Below are 22846 nucleotides of genomic sequence, written 5' to 3'. Positions count from 1 at the left end.
CAGACAAGGAGGTGTCATTAGCACGTCTGCAACCAATGCCATTCTCCAAGAAGGAGGCAAGCAGTGCAAGGGGTCTTGTGCCAAACTAATTCTTTGCAGCTCCGTTTAGAAGGGAACGGTTCTTACAGGAGTGCTGTGGGACAAAGGCTCTAAGCCAACTTGGTAATGAAGCCAGTTTGGTAAATGAAGTATTTTGTGTAGCCTTTCAAATGACTGTAGAAGTGAAGAGTAAAGTGAGAAGGATAATACTGCACATTGGCACAGTGCCGGTCTCTGAACTGATTGCAGCTTTTAAAAGCCATATGTTAATCCAAATCCAAACACCAAATTCAAGCAAGTTTTATATATTTGAATGTGGATAGAAAACAGAGGCATGCCCTCTCTCTGCCTCTCTAAGTTTTTGGTTTCCTTTCCACTGGCAGCCTGCCTTCTTCTAGGCTCTTAAAACTAATGGCTCAAAAGCTTGATGACTTTATCAGACTTCTTTGGGTAGTTGTGGCCCTACTTGTTTTTGTTAACTTTCAAAATCACATAATTGATTATATCCCTTTTTACTCTGGCTGTTAGAAAGCCCAGAGCGGAGTCTTTGGCCCACTTCTAAGAAACAGGTACATTTGAGAGCAACCCTCACTTCCATTTAAACTTGCTTTTTTTTTTTTTTTTTTAGCCACCTTAAACAATTTTTGGAACAAAAAGACATATAAGTAAAAATCACTTTCACAGTGAAGCAAACTTGGAGGGAAAGATAGGGCTGGTTTTCAAATAAAGGGAATACCAGACAGTAACTTCCCTCTCTCCTATTTCATCACTTCACTCCTAAGATCCTGCACTCTGGGACTCATCCATATTTGTGTCTATTATTTTGGGATAACTATAAGATGTTTAGAAGAAAATAGCATTTTCTATTTCAGGTTACAAGACACTCACTGACTGACCTGAATAAAATGTACTAGCACATGCAAATAACTAATATTTGTCAGTAATTTGGTGCTTTGCAATTTAAGTGCTTTCATATTAATTATTTCAGTCAATCTGCCTGACTGTACTAATTCTCACAATAAGCATGGCAAAACAGACAGGAACCCCTGTTTTTTTTAACAGAAGAAGCAACTGATGCTCAGAGAGGTTAAAAGATTTTTCCAAGATCATATAGCCATTGAGTGGTAAAACTTCAACATGAGTCTTTGTTTTCTGTGCTTTCTTTATTACATCGTGCTATGGTCTCAGAACATACAAAAATCAGCAACTCCACAAGTCATTTTATCTGCTAAAACTCCTACAACCAGTTTAGTCTCCTTAAACATATAGAATACGACACATAAGGTCAGTGTACTTTATTTCCTGCTAGACATGACAGTGACTCACCCACTTCTTTATTATGTAGCTCTTTGTGAGACTACCTAGGTGATCTCAAAGAACAGTGCCCCAGGGCTCTGATTCAGGGGAGGAGGTAAGAGCTAAGATGAGTGGGTTCTAGGATCCCACAGAGCCCCACACCTCTGCTCGTTTAAGAATCCATGCATTCACAAGCATTAGTTAGCTTATGGCAACATCCTGGCTGTGAGGTCACCAGTACCCTCTTCATGAACCTTTAGCCTCTCTGGGTATGACCATGAGGCCACTGGCATGAAAGCTCATCAAAGCCCCCAGCTTGATGTTATTCTGTTAGTAGTCCTGTTGAAAAAAGCCCCTGTCCCCTATAGCACAGCCCCCCGCTGATATAAGCAATAGTGACCTGAGGGTGGCTGAGTTACCCACCAGCACACAGGGGACCCCTCAGAAGGAAGCAAAGGAAGCCCCGGAGGCACGTACCGGGACTGGGTTTGCTTAGTGATGTTCTTTATGGTCAAGCCCTCCTTTCCGATGATGGCACCAACAAACTGGGTGGGGACCAGGATCCGCAGCGGGAAATCAATCTGTCTGGCCTGAGAAGAGCCCCCAGGGGCGTGGCCTTGCTCCCGGGAAGAGTGGTCCCCACGCTGGGCTCGCTGAGGGGGCGAAGGGGAGCTCACCTCTTCATCCGGGATGTAGGAAATCTTGAAGGAGTAGTTCTCAAACTGATGCCCGCTTAGCTTCTCGACGGCTCTGAAATGCAGCAGGGATGGGAGAGTTTTGTCAGAGAGTAACATCAAGAGAGACCGTCCTGCAGACTGGTTCATTCACTCTCGTTTACCAGGCGGCTACGTAGATGCCATTCCAGGCACTGAGCATACACCCGTGGGCAAGACAGACACCATTTCTGTTCCCTCAGAGCTTGCAGTTAACAATTAAACAAGATCACAATGTATAGGCCTGGTCAGACTTGAAATACAATTTTGCATTCTCCTTTTTTTCGACACCCAAGGCTGTAACCCCTTTATCAAAAACTCTTCATAAACGTAGGTGTAAAATTATGAACTTTCTTCTCATTTTAATCATAATACAAATTACTGAAAATTCAGAAAAAGATAAGTCCTAATCCATTTTATCTTTCCTGTCTTTCTTAAATATAATTGTTTATAAAAATGGATTTTATTGTACATACTGTTTTCTAATCCTTAAAAATAGCTAATACTCTAAACATTTTTCCATGTCATTATCTTTCAATATAATTTTTAATGGCTATATAACATTCTACTCATTTATAATAGCTTTTGCAACTGATCCTCTATTGTTAGCTCTCTCTGTTATGTCCAATCTTTTACAATTACATATAGCATTGCCATAGGCATCTTTGCAACTACAACTTTGCACACAGGACAAATTCCTAGTAGAATTACTGGATCAGAAAGTATGCAGAGTCTACGGCCATACCACCCTGAACGTGCCCGATCTCATCTGATCTCAGAAGCTAAGCAGGGTCAGGCTTGGTTAGTACTTGGAAAGGAGAAAGTATGCAGAATTCTAACATTACTAAGTATTCCCAAATGGCCCTCTGGAAAGGATTCAATATTTACTATCCCATAGCAGTTTAGGAGAGCATTTGTGTCCTTGAATCTTCAAAAGAACAGAGTATTGTTATTTAAAAATATTTATCAATTTAATAGAAGATAAAGGATATCCCACAACTATATTTTGAAAACTATACATGAAGTAGAATAATTTTTCATGTTTAACAGCATTACCCAACTCTACTGTGCTAATGTTTAGGGTTTGTGAATTTATCACAAAGCAGTACCTTTTGAATTCAATAAAGACAACGGGGTACTATCATGTACAGAGGTCCACCTAAGCAGCAGCTGGATACCATTACGGTGAGTTGCTGGTATTTCTCCTGCTTTAGTATGTGTGCAAAAGTTAACAGCAAAATAACTTTTACCTTTTTCAATGCAGAATTAACTTTCTGAAAACTAAAAGTATGAGAATGGGTTAAATATATCTTTATGTGTGTTGAAACCTTGAAAAAGAAATATAACTATAATCCTGGGATATATAACTGTGGTGATCCCACATTCATAAAGCATGACCACATGTGACCATGATTCTAGTTATGGTGACCTGACAGGTACTTCAGTGACCTCCTACAAAAAAACCAACTGTCTTGCCTGGGCTAGAGTGCAGTGGCATCATCATAGCTCACTGCAACCTATCCCCTGGGCTCAAGCAATCCTCCTGTCTCAGCCTTATGACTAGCTGAGACTACAGGTGCCTGCCACCATGCCTGCCTAATTTTAAAAATGTTGTGTACAGATGGGTTCTTGCCATGTTGTACAGGCTGGTCTCCAACTCCTGGCCTCAAATGATCCTCCTGCCTCAGCCTCCCACAGTGCTGGGATTACAGGCATGAGCCACTGCACCTGGCCTTGTATTTTTTAAAACTCAATCTCATGTCCATTAATAGCTAAACTCAAAATTAACTATTACTGAAGCAATGTAGTAATGAATGGGCACTGGGAAGAAAATGGGGGCAGGAGAAAAGAACCTAAACCAGGTGTTATGATTAACTACTGCCAGACAATTCTCCCTGCTGCTGCTATCACTGAGGTGGATCTCCCCTTTAATATTACACAGAGGAAGAACTGATGTTTCAGCATAGGCTTCTGCTTCTTCCTCATGGTGTACGGAGGAAGCTCCAGGTAAAAGTGGCTCCAAGTGGTTGGCAAAGCAGAGACCAGCAGACACAGTGTCACAGAGCTGGTGCCCTCTATTCCTGATCATGTCAAGACATGGTTCCCCCCTTCGTTTTGATGCCAAAGCTAAACATTTTTCACAGTAGAGTCTATACAGATCAACAAACATCCTGGTATGAATGTCCTGGAGCTCCACTGACATGTCAAAGGTGGCAGGAATACTCTGGAACTATACCGGCATGTCAGAGGTGGTTCAGATGCTGTGGAGCTCCATCAGTATGTCAAAGGTGGCATAGATAGCGCTCTACTGATCCCTATCTTTTCAGAAAAGGTTTATAGACACAGGACTCAATGAAGTTCAAAGACAAAACCAAAATAAACTTAAAAGGAAGTAAGCCCTAATCCACTTACATTTTTGCTTCTTCTCTTGTTGCATATGTGACGTTGACAACAGCAGTTTCTGTGTCTGTGTTGACTAGGGAAAAAGCAAAAACTACATTGTCATAGAAAGAAAAGCTGTCACTCTCTGGCTTAACGTAAACAGATGAACTTTAGAGAAAAATACACAGAAAACCTCATCACCCTAGCTCTACAGTTATTTGCATCTCTGTGTTTATTCATGTACATTCATGGTAATTTGTAATCACATGTATAACACATTTGTAATCTATTATATATATAACTCAGAACTATATTTTTCACTTATTTTATAAATATTTGTGCATGAGCATATGTATATGGACATTTTCTTTGTATTTTTCATTTCTAATGTCTACATAAAATTTAATGAGTCAAATGTTATGATTTGCTTAACCATTCCCCAATTGTCGGCAAATAGGTTTTTCCCAGTATTTGCTGTTCCAAACAGTGTTGCTAAAAATCACCTTTGCTGCAAACATTCACTTGATTTTGTGGTCTTCTGAATTACTTCTTTAGGCTAAAATCACAGGAGAGAAATAACCAGGTAAAAGAACATGATGCTTTTTAATGTGTATTTTCAGACTGCTTTCCTAGAGGTCTGGATCAATTTACTATACCATGATCAAGGCATGGGTTCTAATTGTTATGGTTTGTGTTTATTTTAAATAATTGGATGTATATAAAATAAGAAAATGTTTAAATTTAATTTTTCATTTGTTGACAAAGTTGAATCATCACTATTTTTGCTTCCCTTTCACTGAACTCCTTGACTCTGTGAGTTAAATTTAGTAACTGTGCACACTCAATAAAGAAAACTGACAATTCTCACTTACTTGGCTAAAGGAGAAAACATATAAACTCTAAGACTGGCTAATAAGGGATTATTCTTGTGAGCTGGCTTATCTTGGTTCATAATTGCTTGCCTCTTCTTCCACAGTAAGAAATTAAATTCAATAGGGAAGATAAAATTTTCTCAATCCAAGCCAGTAAACTTAAACACCAAAAATATTTATTTTCCCTAAAATAACAGATGTGACTAGATCAAATCCTCCCTTTAAAACATTTAAGCTGTTGGGAGATTTGGAATTAACAACATTAAGAATAATTTAAGAAAATCATGATGAAGCTGTTTTTCACAGTAATAATAAAACCCTATAATGCTGGGATTCTTAACCTTGGATTCATGCTTGGGCTTCAGGAATTCTATAAAATACCCTCTCCTTCTCAAATGATTCAAATTTGTGGAAATGTGAGTTTTTCTGGTTTATAATTTCTGTAAGATTCTTAAAGGGACCTGGGACCCCAAAAAGGCTAAAGACCACTGTTAAAAATATTGTTTGTCCAATAACTTCCAAGTAGCTGCAGTCTTTTGGGGTGGGTGGGGGCAAGGGAGTGCATAATCCTCAGGAAGAACTGCCACTGAGAGCTACATGCCATAAACACTGAGCCCAGCCCTCGCCTTTGCCCAGGAGTGTTCACATTGCCCTCTCATTCACACTTACCCAGAGTCCTCACAGTGCAAAACAGGGGATTGTGTAGCCCACAACCGTCCTCTCTCAGTGCTGACACATAGAACACTACTGAGGTTTCATATCTGCTGCTTTCTAGTGCTACAGATGGGGCTGTAGACCCAGAAAGGGCTGGGTTTAACCTCCTGAATAAAGCTATCCACCAGGATTCTCAGATTTTGTTCTCATTTCTTAGTCACATTCCCTGTTCTTCCAAGATGTTTGTCTTCAGGAAATCAGGAAGTTCTTTGATTCTGGAATGAGCTGAGCTCCATTCAAACAATTTATTTCACTGGACTGAAAGTTCTATAAAGTTTCCTAAAACTCTACTGAAAATGTTTTCCTGCTGAATCAGGAATCCCCCTTGAAACAGGATAAAACAATAGCTCAACAGTTCTATACTGTAAGTTGTGAGGCAGCTGGAAACTGGACGGTCTCCACGGGCACAGGTGCCACAGGAGCTGTAAACCGCCTCAGGACCTGGAATACTGCTTCCTTTAGTAGCATTGTCCTGAATTTATAACATGGTCTTAGTAACTTTTACAGGTTCATGGTAAGGCCATCTGGGCTACTAGATCCAACCATTAGAATGTCTTCTGTTCCATGTGGAGGGAAATAAGAACTGAGAAACAGAATCCTTGTAAATCATGTCTTCCTTCTGAGCTCTTGCCCTTCACCTTTGGGCATGAGCAGGCAGCAGCATGAAGTGAATAATATTTTTAATATTCATGGAGTGGAGAATATCTAAATAATTACTGCTTTAAAACTATTATATTAATTATACTGGCAGATAGAATAGATCACGTGAGAAAATGGGTTTGCTATGATTTTTCCTAAGTGAACTTTAATCCCTTAAGATGATGTATGACTTCACTGTCTACAAATACATTATACAGGTTCTTTTTGTGTGCCACAACTAGTCAGTGATAGAGAAAGAATGGAGATTATTCTTCCCATTTTACACACGTGGACACTGAACCAGTGAAGCTGAGTGACTTTCTGAAGGGCTCGTAGTCAGTAAGGGACTGAATTTACATTCTGCTTTCCAGGCCAAGGCAAAAATAATCTTTCTCACATGTTACTGCCTGTCACATCAGGAGCTTGGAATCTACTTTTCCAGGACTCTTAAAGAGCTACATAAGATATCAGCTTGAGGTATCTTTTTTTTTTCCTTTTGAAAATCATAGCATTTCACACTTTAGAAGATAAAAATGAGGGTGTCAGGAAGAAAAGTATTTTCTGGGTATTTGCAGCACTGCTTCTAAGACAGTGGTTCTCAAACTTGAATGCACATGAAAATCACTTTGGGGTGCTTGTTTGAAATACAGATTCACGAGCTCCTCCCTCAGAGACTCTTACCCAGTAGGTATATGGAGAGTCCTAGGAATCTGCATTATCACAAGCACGCAAAGGGATTCTTGCTGTAAGAGTCCTTTTCCTTGGAAAACAGTCAAAGACATGAGGGGTATGTTTTTCTTATCCAGGAAAAGGAAAGTAGCAAGAATGTAAATCCAATTACTCCTAGTGAATTAAGCTTAGTCCACCCAGCCTGACAGTGTTTGTCCAGTGCTTGAACACACTGCAGGGTATAAGAAAAATAGCCTGAAAATCATATTCCTTAAAATAATAAACTATGCAGATATACACTGAAAGACACAGATTTCTCTTACATGTAGATATACAAACATACACTTTAGGAAGCTTGTTTCAAAGAAATATGAATTTACTATTTCTCCCTGGAGTTGACCCAGCCTATAAGAAATAACAGGTAATATCTTTCTCCAAAGCTCAGTATACTAATCTCCTCACTTATTACCTTGTTCCACATTCTCCACTGTCCCATACTGAGCCAAAAGTCCATCCAACACCTGAAAGAGAAAGCTTCAATGTCAGAATAGGAAGATAAGATCATACTCACAAAAAATGGTATAGTAATATGCCCTAGCAAATGAATTAAAGCAAAAAAAAAAAAAAAAAAAGACAGTTATAGGAATGATCTAATTACATTGATATTTCAGGTCTTCCAGAAAAACAGTTAAAATTGAATAAATATATGGGACTCTTTCATTTGCTTATTGGCTCCCAAGTAATCTGTTCATTAAGGTGGCATAGCAGAATTCCAGAGTCTTAGTAACTGTTAACAATCACATTCATCATCATGGTTGGAACCCACTTGCTGCTCTTGAAATGAGGATCAGGATAAAGTGGTTCACTTCTTCTTACTGAAAGATTTAACGATTCATCCTCCAGTTTTCCTCCCAAGGATCTCCTTATTTTACAAAGCAATGGGATGTATATGCTTGAAATTTACCATAATAAAAAGTTTTTAAATAAGTAACAAAAATGTTAGACAAAACATTGTTTCCTTTAAGGCTATTTTGATTTTCTTTGGGTTGGGGAAGAAAACACCAGGCAGTTTATTTTTAAATAATGCAATTAGGCCACTTATCATATTTTTATTTTATTTTAAGGTAGCAATCTTATAAGTTTTACAACTCTGAAAATATACCTTAGCTGTTACTCATAGAAACTAATTCAAAACAAACAAAAAATCTGCTCAAACCAACAAAGAACTTTTTATTTTGTTGGTTTTTCATTGATTTCTTTTTAAATCATGATTCAGAAAGATACAAATCATTTTTAAAATCATGAGATAAAAATCATGAACAAGGTACGCATTTTGTTTCACAGCTTGTTTGTTGGTGTTTGGTAGTGTACTTGACAAGACAAAACACGAGAGATCAAAGTGTACATTCTACAGCATGAAAGGAACAAATATGATTCTAAACTCATGACAGATCATACACATCAGGGTACTGAAAAAGGAAGAAATAGGACCCACAAGATTTGTGGAAAAGTCTGAGGGATGTCTAACTCTTAAATGTAAAAGAGAACTAAAAAAGGGAGAAAGTGTCTTGTCAACCCATTAAAAAGTGACAATGGCTTACCTCCCACTGCAGGTGAGGAGGGATGTTTCGAATCTGAATTTTCCTGCTCCTATAAAGATAAAACCACAGACTATGACACTTTTCTCTAGGACACAAACTGCAGCAATAATAAAAACAGGCTTAAGATCATGATTTGAGTTTATTTTCTCACTATCTTCACTAAGGAATCAACAAAATATTCTTACTGTGAATCTTTTCACAACAGTCATGTTTTAAGGTTTTCAATTACAGTGGAAAAAAAAAAAAAACCAAGAAATCCTAACAAGCTAAAGAAACAACAGTTTAAATACACATTTGCCTTTTTAATATCCTATCAAAGTAGTTAGAATTTAAATCACCATACAGATTCTATCTATAGAATTATTCCCTTCCTCCTCAAAATATGGCCTACAATTGACCCTACTCCAAAGGGTAACTATTTTGAGGGGTTGCCAGAGAATAGATTTGGTGGACACCATGTACCCCTATTTCTTCTTCTTTCCTTCTAGGGTCAGAGGTACTAAACAGTGGCTACTACACAACAGCCACATGTTTCTCCGTGGCTTTAACATGGGCAATAGCCCCAGAAAGGAATGTTACAATTCAAGCAGAGAAAGAAAAGGAGAGATAGAAGAAATGGAGAAAAAGACAATGAAGTAAATGAGGGGCTCCAGTTTTCTTAGCTCTTTTTTATTAAATGCAAGAGGGACCACCCCTCTGGTCTCGAACTCCTGGCTTCAGACAATCCTCCTGCCTCAGCTTCCCAGAGCACTGGGATTATAGAAATGAGTCACTGCACTGAGCCGAGGGCCACCACTCTGTAGTGGTTCCAATACACTACTCTTGTCTTGCCTGATTTTTTAAAAATGTGAATGTATTCATTCTTTACTAGGGCAGCTTTAATGACTATACAGAATCTCTAATCTTGTGTCAGGATGAGAAGGAAGGAAAAAAACCCAAGAACTAATTTCTACCTCTATGCTGTGAAGACTGTTTCCTGACACGCCTTTGGCAATAGTTCAGAATAAAACCGACAGCACCATCCCATAGAGGCTACAGGGAAATTCTCTATGGAAGTTGTCAACAAGCCTATTTGTAGAAAAGGCATCAGAATTTTTAAGAAAATAAAATATTTCTAAAGAAAAATCCTTTTATTTCCAAATATAAACGTTGACTCCAACTGCTAACCTAGAATTTACTGGTAGAAACCCTACTGGAAGGAACACATGCATGAGCACAAAGCAATCTGAACAAAGACAGCTACTGTAGCATTATTTGTAATGGACGGAGACTGCAAACAATCTAAATATTCACCAACAGGACATGACTACACATACCATAATAGAGCCATCATACGGCATATTATACAGCTGCTAAGAACAATGTAGACATATGCACACTATCATAGGAAACTCTCTAAGGCATGCTGTTACAAGACAGCTAATTACAGATTACGTTGATCCTGTTTTTTAAAAGCACAAAACTATATGTTATTCAATGTGTGTATATGTAAATACATGGAAAAAGGTAGCTATAAGCAGATTCGGTCAGTAAAATGGCAGATTTTCATTTTAGCTACTTCTGTCTTACTTGCTTTTTTAAAATGAGATTGTATTTGTTTTACTTTAACTTGCTTTTAAAAACTAACAATTGTACTAGGGTTGCTTTAATGAATATATATATTTTTAAAGTATACTGGAAGTAAAAAAAAAAAGAGAAAAAACACACCTCACTTTTTAGATTAGGTATTCTCAAATTCTTATTTAACAGATTATCAATTTATTTGGCAAACCTTTCGTTTCTAGTGCAAAAGTAGGGAAACTGCCCAGTGCTGAGCACCCCAAATGCGAATCAAATGGGTCTAAAACTAACATTTCCCTGTACTGGTTCACATGAAGACTGCACATCAGGCAATCAGTTCAGTAACTGGAACCTTCGTTAAGCAGGACACTGGGAGGAGTGATCTCTAAAAAGCTAGTCTGTAGCACCTCTAATCTTAGATCAGGATGGAAAGGAAGAAAAAGAACTAAGAACTAAAAAAAGGGAAACAGAGATATCTATGGTAGGACCAATTAAACTGGAGCTCTCAGGTCATTTGGGGGCCTACCCTGAGAGATTATCTTTCAGGGTCAGGGACAACCTGCGTGCAATGCCTTCTAGTCAGGGTAACCAGGATGCCTGTCCCCTTCTTCCCCAGGAAGGACTTCTATGTGTCCTTTAAAACCCAGCTCACACACAATCCTTGCAGAGCTTTCTGGAACATCTTCAGGCAGAATTATTTCTTCCACATTCTTCCACGTTTCTAACAGCTCACTCTTTATCTGCTGGTGCTGTCCCTCCCCCCACCATGCTGGTGGGATGGTTTCCCCAAGGACGGCTCCTTGTTTACTATTCTACGGTCTAGCGTGGGGTCAAGTACACAGTAGAAAAGGAGAACTTGAAACCCCAGGGCTGTGGAAAGCACTCGGGCTGCTGGCAGTGGTCTGTTCATGATGAGGACACTCCCAATCCCACCCAGGAAAATGAATTGTCTATTTCTCCTTGCCAGTTAGTCAAGAGGAGAAGGAAAGGGGAGTTCTTTTCTCTCTTTCCTTTAGACAGGAAACCCAGTGTTTGCCTGAGTCTCAAATGAGAATATGGATCTTTTCCCCTTTGAAATCCACGACAGTGTGCCCTGCTTTAAAAAAGCCAAACACACAGTAACTTAGAAAAGTGATATAATAATTCTTTGTCCCTTAAAAATTTTTTTTCACAGTTCCTTTATGTTAAAAATGAAATCACACTTCTCTAAATACATGTAAAAGGCATTTCTCATCCTCACTGCCACAGAACCATCACAGCAGTCTCCCAGCTGACCTCTCCATCTTCGTCCTGCGCCTCCTCCTCTCCCACCCAGCCCTCACCCGCTGCCAGTGACCCTCAAACACAGGCAGACTGGTTACTCCTGCCTGCCTTGACTGACATCCCTTCCTGGCCCCGTGGCTGCCCTCATCCCATCTCTTTCTCTTTCAATACTCCTGCCACACCAAATGTCCCCGCCTGTAGTTTACAAGTGTGCTGGGCTGAGCCTTCAACACACTCAGTCCACTTTCAATTCAAACAAGAGTAAACAGGACAACAGGAGTAAGGCTTTATTGTTGTTGTTGTTGTTATTTTCATTTTAAATGAAAGCAGAATAAGACCTGAAGTCAAGCAAAGGCTGCTCTTTATTACAAATACATAGGCTCTTTCCCTGTGGCTTTGGAATTCAGGAACTCAGAATTTCCCACTCTCATATTCAAGTAAACTAAGCGTTTCAGGTGGCAAGGGCCACTTACCAGGAAAGGGTAATACAGCCATACAGCCCATCCTGCTTGGCTGGGGAATGTGCCACTTTAACTGCTTTTATATTCTGGTTAATTGGTGATTATAGTATACGTGTGTGGACTACCACATTGTAAGGAACTATACAACAAAATATACATAATCTCAGATCAGCTACTAATTTAGTTGATGATTTCCAAGGACTTTCGACATATAAATGCCTCAAGGTACTTTTTATAACTATGTTATTATTTTTGTACTGTAGATGCCCAGAGGTAATAGAAGCTTCCAACTGAGTGAATTTCAGAGAAACTAAATGTCCATTGTTATAAATTTCAAGGGTCCAGCAAAAGCTATTTTGTCATGGTAGAATTTGTTACTTAAAATAAGTGGGCAATCAGCTAGGGAAATAAAATCATATTTCATAATTGAGGAATCTCTGTGAAAGTGAAGAACCATTTCATCTGTATTGTATTAAAAAAAAAAAAAGTAAAACACCTGCTGCCATGTGAGGAGGATAATGCCGTAGTTTTCAGGCATATGGTCAATTAGCCATAAGCTGATCAGCCACCTTGGGAACTCTAACCCCAGCTCTGACCAAGCTGTGGGCTTGAATAGAAAACTAGTTAACATGAATCGTGAGAACCCATCTTGTAGGACTGCAGGTTCCATTTGAAAACTAGGTCAGCTAGGAACTGGGGGATTCCCAGGTTAATTAAGGGCAAGAAAAGCAGTGGAGGAAGCAAAGGGGCCTTGGGAGAATCTTTTGGGGTTCAATGAGGGATTCTACCTAACTAGGTCCTATCTGTTTCCACAGCAACTCTGGGCTCCACTAGATGACACAAGGTCCTCATCCTGGAGGGAAATTAGAGTACCATGGAATAGGTGTTATCTATAAAGAGAGGCAGGTGGCAGAGCTGGGGTGGAAACCACCAGCGCTCTTAGCCCTACACCGCTTTAGTGCTATAGTCAAATTCCACTCCATCCCATGTACTCATTAGTCTGCGCTTGAGGCACTTTATCTGTTTCCTATTCCTCATTAGTTTTGAAAGTTTCCCTTAAAACTTCTGGACATTCTGTGCAAGGGACATGCTGGGCTAAATTGAACTAGGACCTAGGGCTGCTCAAGGAAGCAAATAAGTCACCAGTGACAGCCAAGTCCAATCCTCTACCCAGCTGTCTCTTAAAGTTCTCTCTCTCTCTCTCACACACACACACACACACACAGGGGAGGATCACAGAGACTGATTAAGAGTCAATGAAGGCCTGGCGCGGTGGCTCACGCCTGTAATCCTAGCACTCTGGGAGGCCGAGGTGGGCGGATCGTTTGAGCTCAGGAGTTCGAGACCAGCCTGAGCAAGAGCGAGACCCCATCTCTACTAAAAATAGAAAGAAATTATATGGACAGCTAAAAATATATATATAGAAAAAATCAGCCGGGCATGGTGGTGCATGCCTGTAGTCCCAGCTACTCGGGAGGCTGAGACAGGAGGATCGCTTGAGCTCAGGAGTTTGAGGTTGCTGTGGAGCTAGGCTGACGCCACGGCACTCACTCTAGCCTGGGCAACAGAGTGAGACTCTGTCTCAAAAAAAAAAAAAAAAAAAGAGTCAATGAAAAAAACTGTTTAATCACTTTGTTGCAAAATGATTACAAACAATTCCCTCTGCCTCTATGGAATCCAAAATAAATGTATATGATAACAGTTGTAAAGAAACTAAATGTGTTTGACATAAACTGTTGAAAAATGAACAAAAAGAGGTTTTGGAGGGGAGAAAAAACAAATGATCAAAGTCCTCATGAATAATTAGCAGTGTTACGGGCCGAATTATTAAAAGATTTAATCAGATATTATGGTGACCTGTTACAAAGGGTTTTGAGTCAGGGGAATTGCAATTATGAACCCAATAACTTCTTTTGCTCTATAAAGTGATGTCCACTGCCCAAGCAGCCCGAAAAACTCATTGCTTCCTGAGCATTCAGGGACAGAAACTCACAAAAGTTCACTTCTTGAATGGAATAGAAATCAGTGACTATGGTAAGTGTCTTAGTCCATTTGGGCTGCCATAACAAAATACCACAGACTGGGGTAGCTTATAAACAACAAAAATTTGTTTCTCACAGTTCTGGAGGCTGGGAAGTCCAATCAAGGTACCAGCAGTTTTGGTGTCTGGTGAGGGTCTGTTCCTCATAGAAGGTGCTGTCTAGCTGTATCCTCACATGGTCGCAGTTGGCTAGCTATCTCTCTGGGTTCTCTTTTAGGGGAACTAATCTCATTCATGAGGGATCTGCCCTCATGATCTAATCACCTCCCTAATGCCCTATTTCTTAATATCAATACCTTTGAGGTAAAGATTTCAACATATGAATTTTGGGGGGACCCAAACTTTCAGGCCATAGCAATAAGCAACAGTCTGAGACCTTGTAATTCATTTATCTCTCCACCCCTCTCAGACTCTACTAGCTCATAGAGACACCTTGACCAACACAATTCTAGATTTCTCTTTTGAGGAAAACATCAGGGATTCTTAATTGTTTGCTACTGAAAGAGGAAGAGGAAAGGAGAAAAGTCAATGGACAAGTAGATGATGATTAGACGTCTGTGAGAAGACGGGTCAGACAATACTCTTAGGCAAGATAGTGAAGGAATTCCCCTATTCGGTTGAAGGAGAATTCACATTAAATGACCATTAAGTTGCATTCCAACTCCAGGATTCTATATATTTTTTTGGAAGCGTTGTAAGAGGAAGGTTAAAACCATTTCTCATTAAAAGGAGTAAGCATACTTGTTTATAGACCGAACCCATCGTACACTGTTGTAGTGAAATAGATCACCAGATTTCTCAGAGTCACTATTTTAGCTTTTTGAAAAGGAAGTCAGTAAGTAAAATTTTTTCTTTTACTGATTCATATTCAGTTTTTAGTGAAGGGCCTCCTTTTACAGGAATAGTGGCAAATTGCACAACTATGTGAACTAAAGGAAGACTAAAAATCTAAATAATTATTCAAGGAGGCCAGGTGTGGTGGCTCACACCTGTAATCCTGGCACTCTGGGAGGCAGAGGTGGGAGGATCACTTGAGCTCAGGAGTTCAAGGCCAGCCTAAGCAACAGGGAGACCTCCGTCTCTACTAAAAATAGAAAAAATTAGTTGGGCATGGTGGCACACCCCTGGAGTTCCAGCTACTCAGGAGGATAAGGCAAGAGGATCACTTGAGCCCAGGAGTGTGAGGCTGCAGTGAGCTATGATGATGCCACTGCACTCTTATCCAGGCGACAGAATGAGACTCTGTCTCAAAAAAAAAAAAAAGTCAAGGAAAGACAATTTTTTTTGGTCAAAGACTTCTTTGGGAAATCTTATCAAAACAAAACAAAACAAAACAAAACCCATGACACGGAAAAACTGTGATCACTCTTACCAAGGTTTGTACACAATTCACTATAATACCATCTTATCCTTCTCTTCCTTAACTCATTTTGTGACGATGTAGAGACAGAAATAGTTTTAGCTCAAGTTACCAGAACTTTTCCATGTGTTTCACTGAACACTATCCTTTCCCCATCCCTCAAGTTATTTTATTTGATGAAGTCTAATAAAGTCTCAGAGGTACGCCCAAAACATTCCCCACAGTGTTTTTGGCAGAAAGGTGTCCCCAAACCACCACTACTACTGACATTCATGGGTGCGAAGTATCTCATTTAAGCCCTTACCACTCCCTTTTGAAGTAGGTATTGTTATTCCCACTTTTTAGGTAGATAAACTGAGAAGTTGATGAGTCCCTTGTCTGAGTCTCACAACTAGCAAGTGGTATTTTTGACTTGTGATATCTGTATGTTTAACATTTTGCTCTTGAATGTCACTGGAATTGTCAATTCGCCAATGACAAAATTTACATTTCATGTATGTATTTCAGTTCAATGAGTTTTGGATAAGATGTGCCCTCCCCTCAACGAATCTAGGAAAATGGGTCTTAGAGGAATGATGTCGAACTAGCTGTTCCCTCTCAGCATCAACCTCACTATAGACTCTGACCAAAAACATCTCCCCCCCAGGAAGGGTTAATCTGGAAACTGCACTACAGTGGCTCACTCTTTGCTCCTCAGAAGTATTTATTTAAATATAAATGCCCTCTAGAGAGGATCATGGAAGTACTAACTAGTAAACTCCTCCATGGATTAGTTGACTCCTGGTCGACAGTCCCGCTCTCCTGACACACGGCTGCGTGCTGCACATATGTGCAAGGGCCTGAGGTGGATGGGTCTGTGAGAAATCACCTGAGTCATAGCTTTGCTTATCACTGGCCCCAACCAGGGCTGTGCAGACCCTCATGGGGCAAGAGCAAGTTTGAGAACCCTCCCCAATATATGGAATGCAATGTTGGGAAGGGTAGAGTGAATCCTAGACAGCTATTAATAAATAAAGACCTCAGAAGGGCTAGGACACTCGTGTACCTGAGTACAAATGTGCATTTGAATTCAGGAAGGTGAGAGTTTCAGAGTGAAAGCTGAGTCTATTTGCGAGCCAAAAACCCTCATGCCTGCTTCGAGTTTTCAAGGTCTTGCCAGAATAAAAACTGAAAGCATTTTCTTTAATGTCTTTATTCTGCTGTGATGAAGATTCTACTTAACAAAACCAACTAGAGAAGGGTTTAGTTACCTTTATATGGCCCTCAACTCATTATCTGTAATTAAGACTAACCAGGGTAAAACCAAATATTTACACAGTCATTTGAGCTCACATAACTTAAACAAACATAATACAACAGAAGTCATAATCTAAGTATATAAATGTTTGCCTTGTGTGTCACATGGTAAATACAAAACCATCTTTGTGAAGACAAAAGGAGTCACATGCCCAATCACTAACAACCACGCCATCTTTTCAGCATCTTGTCAATTATTTTTCAAATAATTATTGTCTTCAGTTCTCCAAACAGCACTAGAATCTGTCCCTTTCCTTCCTTCCCTACTTACTACCTATGTCATTTTTCTTCTTCTTCAGCCCAAGCAGTGTCTGGAACATAGCATGTGCTCAGCAATCAGCAAATTCACCAGGAGCATTTGTTGCCGACAGCTGGCTTCTTTTTCCTGGCCTACTTCATCCCACATTCTGTCTTTTGACTAGAAGAGGAACATGTGCTTACTGAAGACACTGGTCTTCAAACAAGCCAATTTCTTTCATTCCAGTTTATGAGTGATAAACCAGCAGCACTTTACTTCTGAAAAGAAGACACTATTCCAACCAGTTATAAAGGATTTTGATTTTATTCATTATAGTTATGATGATGATTAAGGAAAATTAAATTCATCTTTAATATACCACTAAATCCCAAGAAAGCAAGAAAAGGCAGGAGAGGGTTGGCCAAATCACACACTCCTCCCTCATGAAGGAACTCTTTCCTCTCTCCATGTAAATCAAATAGTATTCCCCATCTCACACAAGAGAATACTGCCTCACCTCTGCTAAGGGTCCATGGTATGAGTAATCCAAACCACCTATGCCCAGTGTTTTGACTGGACGTTAATAGACATTTTATCTGATTTTGGAGAATGGGATGATCTCTAAGATTAAATTAAAAGCTTTTCCAAATTCATTCAACAAATGTTTACTTAGCACTTATTATAAGCCAAGCACTTATTTCAAGTGTTGGAATATAGCAGTGAACAAAACAAAAATGCCCTCATATAACTTAGGGAGTATAAAAATAGGAAAAGATTGGTCTCAGCAATCCTTAGAACTCTCTACTTAATTTCAGTAAAGTAACAGAATGTATTTTAGAGTTGGTTGCTTTATCCAATTCCCTGCCTTTTCCTAGCTCATATTTTTATATTTTTTTGCCAGAAGTGAACCAAATACTTTAATCACCTACTTCTGCACAGTATCCTTATAATGTAATAGCACCTGGTAAGTAGTATCAGAGTGACTTTTAAAGTTAAAGCCGGGGCAGGTATTGTGTGCATAACAGCAGTGGGACACTTTCATTGCCCCAGAGGGGTGTTAGGGAAGCTTTTCTCAACCCCAGGGCCTGCCCCTTGTCATTTAACGCTCTGGTGTCCTCTGGTACAGGAAGGGGTATTCTGGAGAAAATAAAAAAGACCTAGAGTGATTCTGTTTATTTACTCTGGAGGGGAGGGAAAAAAATTTTTTAATGCCATAGGAAAAGTTATTTATCAAAATTGTGAAGGGAGCCAGAAAAATAACTTCTCACACAACACCAACAAAATAAATAAATAAATAAATAAAAGCACTTCACAGGATACAAAGAAAAATAAATCAGTGAACATCTTTGATTATCTCATAAGGTGCTAATAAAAAAAGAAAAATCCCTGTTTTGAATACAATGGAATCCATTTTTTAAAACCTTGACTAGCCAACTTTAAAAACCGATGAGCAAACCAGGGAAAGAAAGCATATAAATTATTTTAAAAAGGATTTTGAGGATTCATCTTAAAGTCCCTTTAAATCAATTCTGAAATGAGGCAAATTAATGGGGAGATAACTTTAAATATACAAATTTGATTTATAACCAATTTTAGGAGACTAGACTTTTGTACAAAGAAATTTTTCTAATAGTACTGATAGAAATGCAAGATTTCTGAATTATGTATTTCCTGAACTATGCAAATCTATTCCTATCCCTGTACATCCACAACTTCTAGGCTGGTGATGTGTACATAGCAGTTGTTCAGTAAATTTAATGAATGAATGAACATAACCATAACAGGGTTAACATCTCTGGCACCTAAACACAGAATTCCTTCCAGCTGCTGATTCACACTATTCTAAGTTCCCTGTCTTACAAAGACAGTAAACAGAGCATCTGTCTCAGCTGGTTCCTGAGTTTTCATCACTTCCTCTCAAGCCAGCACCCTTAGCTGGGCAGGCTCCAGCAGGACCCATCAACAGGAAGTTGCTTATAGGAGTCAACACTTGACTTGAATAATGGTGAACAACCTACCTGGCTCCAGCAGGTGGCCACAGGAGGTCCCTGCTACCACAGCTTCAAATTCCTTTTCCTACCTCTTTTTCCTTTCCTGGATAGAGCTCAAGATTGCCCCCTACTTTCAGGAACCCACTCCTTTCCTTGCCTGGAGCCAGGTGCTCAGCAGCATGATAGAGGGAAGGAAAAGAGTTCAGTGAGTGCCTTTGTCAAGGCTGTTCACAGGGTCCCAGTTTCCTTGGTATTGTGATGAGTTCCTGCCCTCTTCTCCCACTTGTCTTTCATCAAATGCCAGGGAATTATGAGAAAGTACTCCACAAACTGCAGTGTACCCTACAAATGCGGGTAGTAGGTTATTTTTGATAGAGGCATAATATGCCCCCAAACTCCCCTGCACCTCTTATTCCCAGCTTTGGTCCTGATGTATTCAGGAGAATGGGTGACTGGTTTTCCTAAGAAATGTGCATGAATCTGCCTTCACCTGATGAGCCGCAATCAGGTAATTAATTAGAAGGCATTACCTGGAGCCAGCATTGAACCACGAGAGAAACTACTGAAGTTATAAAGAGCTACCTGTAGATGCAGGCTAACAACTCAGTTCAGGGTAATTTCAAAAGCCGAGAAGTACAATTGTTAAACCAATGGATTATGTTTCTCTTTCACTGAAGAGCACCTTGATTACTGTGCTTATTAAATGAGGATACTTTGTTCCCTGACGTGAAAAGTAAACTCTGTAATATTCAGTCATAAATACTTACAAAAATGTGAACTTTTTATTTACTAATTTCTATGAGCAAAGAAAAGGATTTGATTTCTTAGAGAACAATGATTTAAGAAAAAATACAAATTTAAATATATTCCCTGAATTTTCTAACTCAATAATTCTCTCCACTCCTAATAAAACATTTTATTGTTACCAAAGGCTACCATTATTTCAACACAACAGAGAAGCAGAGAACTGGAGACAAGAGTTCAAATCCAGACTCCATCACAGACAAAATTGTCAGACAGATGTTGGGTCAGTCATATAACCTCTCAGATTAATGCTTCAGTCATGAGGCAGTTAGACAAGATTCTTTCCAAATCTAAGATTTACCTGATTTTGGCAGTGAAGCAAAACTGTTGCAAAGAAAAAGGTAAGGAACAGAAAAGAGGTATCCCACATGGACCTTAGGCTACAAAAAGATACTGAATTTTGAAGAAAATAATAATCTCAACAAATCTTGTCTTTTGTTTGAATTATAATTTTTAACCCAATAAATAAGTTAGCTGACAAAGTCTACTGTATTTTATAATCAGATGGCTTACAAACCAAACACAATGAGTTTGTGACTCTACTTGGTCATGACCCACCCCGACAGCCTCCACTTACCCCATTTCTTCCCTCTTCCACCTTATTGCAGAAAGCTTTAAGTTTGTACTTTCCTTACTGCCAGGTTACTCTTTTACAATCTCTGGTGTCTGGATTTTGAAAGCATAACGTGATTCCATGAAATTTACTATGAATAGAGGAGAGGGTATTGCGCAGCTTGTCCTATGGGTTTATATAGGTCTTGGTGTGCGTCTGTGAAGGCGAAGACTGGAATTGCCCGCAAGCAATTTCACTGATGTCATAAACCACTGGATCAAAGCTTACATTTCCACGGCATAGAAACAGAACTCTGGCCCATAATTCAGATGTTGGTTAATTAGTATTGTAGTGATCCTCCACTTGTTATTACAACTTTGATCTAAACAGCTCTGCAAAACCCACGTTCACATTTTTAAAGTAACACACTTCAGCAGCAGGTGAAGGAAACTTAAGCATGGTACATGTATTGGAAAAGCAGCAATGGGCAGCTTGGTTTAATGAGAACACCACTAGATAATTGTCCAAGGCCCTTTCCAGCACCAACAGTCTAGGTAACAGGTGAGAAAGAGTTCAAAACCAGGGGTATGGGGAGTAGGAGGTCATGGTGAGACATCAAGATGAAAAGTGTTTATATCACACAGAGCTCTTTCTTGTGATTTTACACAGCGATTCTGCAGATCTCAGCACATCTGAACACCTACATCTACCACTCAACTGGTATCTTCAAAACAAATTTATTTTTTGGAAATAAGTACTGCATATTCTTTGCACAAAGTTCAAAAGGTCCCAAACAACTAAGTAGAAACATTTTCCCTTCTCCACATAGCTTCAGTCCTCCAGTTCCTGTTACTAAGTTTTAAAATATCCTTCCAGAATATGCTATACGTAAGCATATATGTATATATTCTTTTTTTCACCCAAAGGCAAATATTAGTGCTCTGTATGTGCTTTTTTATTTAGCATATCTTGGAGATTGTTTCATATCTGTACACATTGAGCTATATTATTCTTTTTGACAAATGTATCATATTCAATATTATGAATGTAATTACACTAGTTTTCTACTGATGGACATATGATGTTTCTAATCTTTTGTTATTTCCAAAAAGTAAATAAGTGTTGTAATGAATATCTATCTATCTCATTTTGAGCATGTGTGAGTATATCTTGGAAGATAAGCTCCTAGACATGAAATCTCAAAAGTGGAATAGTCAGTTGGCTGTGCATTTGTAATGTCTACACAATACAATGTTATTTCCTCACATATCTGAAAACATAGAGCTATCAAACTTTTTGATTTCTGCCCAACCACAGGTGAGAAACACTATCTTACCTGCATTTTAATTATGAATGAGGTTGATCATTTTTCATATGTTAAAGAACCTACCATACCACCTCACCCACCCTGGGAAATTTCACAGAATTCTTCCCTGCTTTGTTTCAGTATTCTGGCAGATGACTACTGGCTTTATTAACTTCATTTCATTTATTCCACAAAACCTTACTGAGCATTTACTGTGTTAGATACCAGAAAGGCAGAGCTGAATAACTTGCTCCCAACTACGAGGTACTCACAGTTGGGTAGGGAAGGTGTCGAGTGAGCAGGCAGTGCGCCCTGCGTGCCATGCTGCAATGAGACAGGCCTGCACCACACCGGAGGGTGCCTGGGTGGCAAGACAGACAAGGGGGAAACTTGGTAGGGCTCCAGCGGGAGGCAACCTCTCAGAGGAGCCCCGAGTAGGACACAGAGCAGGACAAAGGGAAGGGCGAGAGTGTAGAGGGGTCAGGAAAGCCCTTCCAAGTCAAGGGAATGAGGTCCACAAAGGCATGGCAGCCGGGGACACAAGTCTGAGGACTCTCCAGTCCTCTGGTTTGAGAGGAGCAGAGGATACTCACAGGAAAGGGCAAGAGAGCAGGCTGGACAGGCTGGCAAGAACCCAAACAGCAAAGGCCTCCTATCTCCTGAGCTGAATCACAAAGGTGACAAACCTTTCACTAACACTCAGACATAAATCATCATGCCCTGCACAGAGTGAGTAGACACCAGGTCAAACACTGGGAGACATGTAAGCATGGCCATCAGCATGAACTTCTCTTCAGAAGCTATTTTCTTCTGACTTTCTTCCTCAAAGAAAGCTTTGCAGCTCTGAAATTTTGACCACAAGTATAATTCTACCCTCTTCTATGGCTATGTGCACCTCACCTTCAGGGCAGTCTACTGACAATTCCTTGTTTCTTCTTGACATGTGGCCACTAGGCACAATTAACCAACAAATTAAATGCCTCTTTATCTTAAAATAAAAGCATCTCACCAACTAGCAGTATGATACCCTTCTGTTCCTAACAGATAC

General features: G+C 39.5%; 1 protein-coding gene across 7 annotated transcripts in view; it reads right to left on the bottom strand.

Annotated features, from left to right (window-relative positions):
- Window positions 1–22846, bottom strand: part of IGF2BP2 (insulin like growth factor 2 mRNA binding protein 2) — a 161507-nt gene that overhangs the window by 44922 nt on the left and 93739 nt on the right. For 5 of the 7 annotated variants that reach the window (XR_011233882.1, XM_069472812.1, XM_069472813.1 and 2 more), the window contains 4 exons: window positions 8926–8974; window positions 7794–7845; window positions 4461–4524; window positions 1813–2085 (listed from right to left, as the gene is read on the bottom strand). Coding sequence is in view for 6 of the 7 variants with exons in the window: in XM_069472812.1 (XP_069328913.1) it covers window positions 1813–2085; window positions 4461–4524; window positions 7794–7845; window positions 8926–8974 (438 nt within the window). In the remaining variant the exon portion in view is untranslated. Of the gene's footprint in view, window positions 1–1812; window positions 2086–4460; window positions 4543–7793; window positions 7846–8925; window positions 8975–22846 lie in introns of all 7 variants that reach the window. The other 2 variants (XM_069472811.1, XM_069472815.1) reach the window with 1 other exon arrangement.

The sequence above is a fragment of the Eulemur rufifrons genome, chromosome 7 (genome assembly GCF_041146395.1).
Source record: "Eulemur rufifrons isolate Redbay chromosome 7, OSU_ERuf_1, whole genome shotgun sequence".
Classification (NCBI taxonomy): Eukaryota; Metazoa; Chordata; class Mammalia; order Primates; family Lemuridae; genus Eulemur; species Eulemur rufifrons.
The sequence above is the reverse complement of the archived record's forward strand: the minus strand, read 5'-3'. Positions and strand labels throughout refer to the sequence as shown.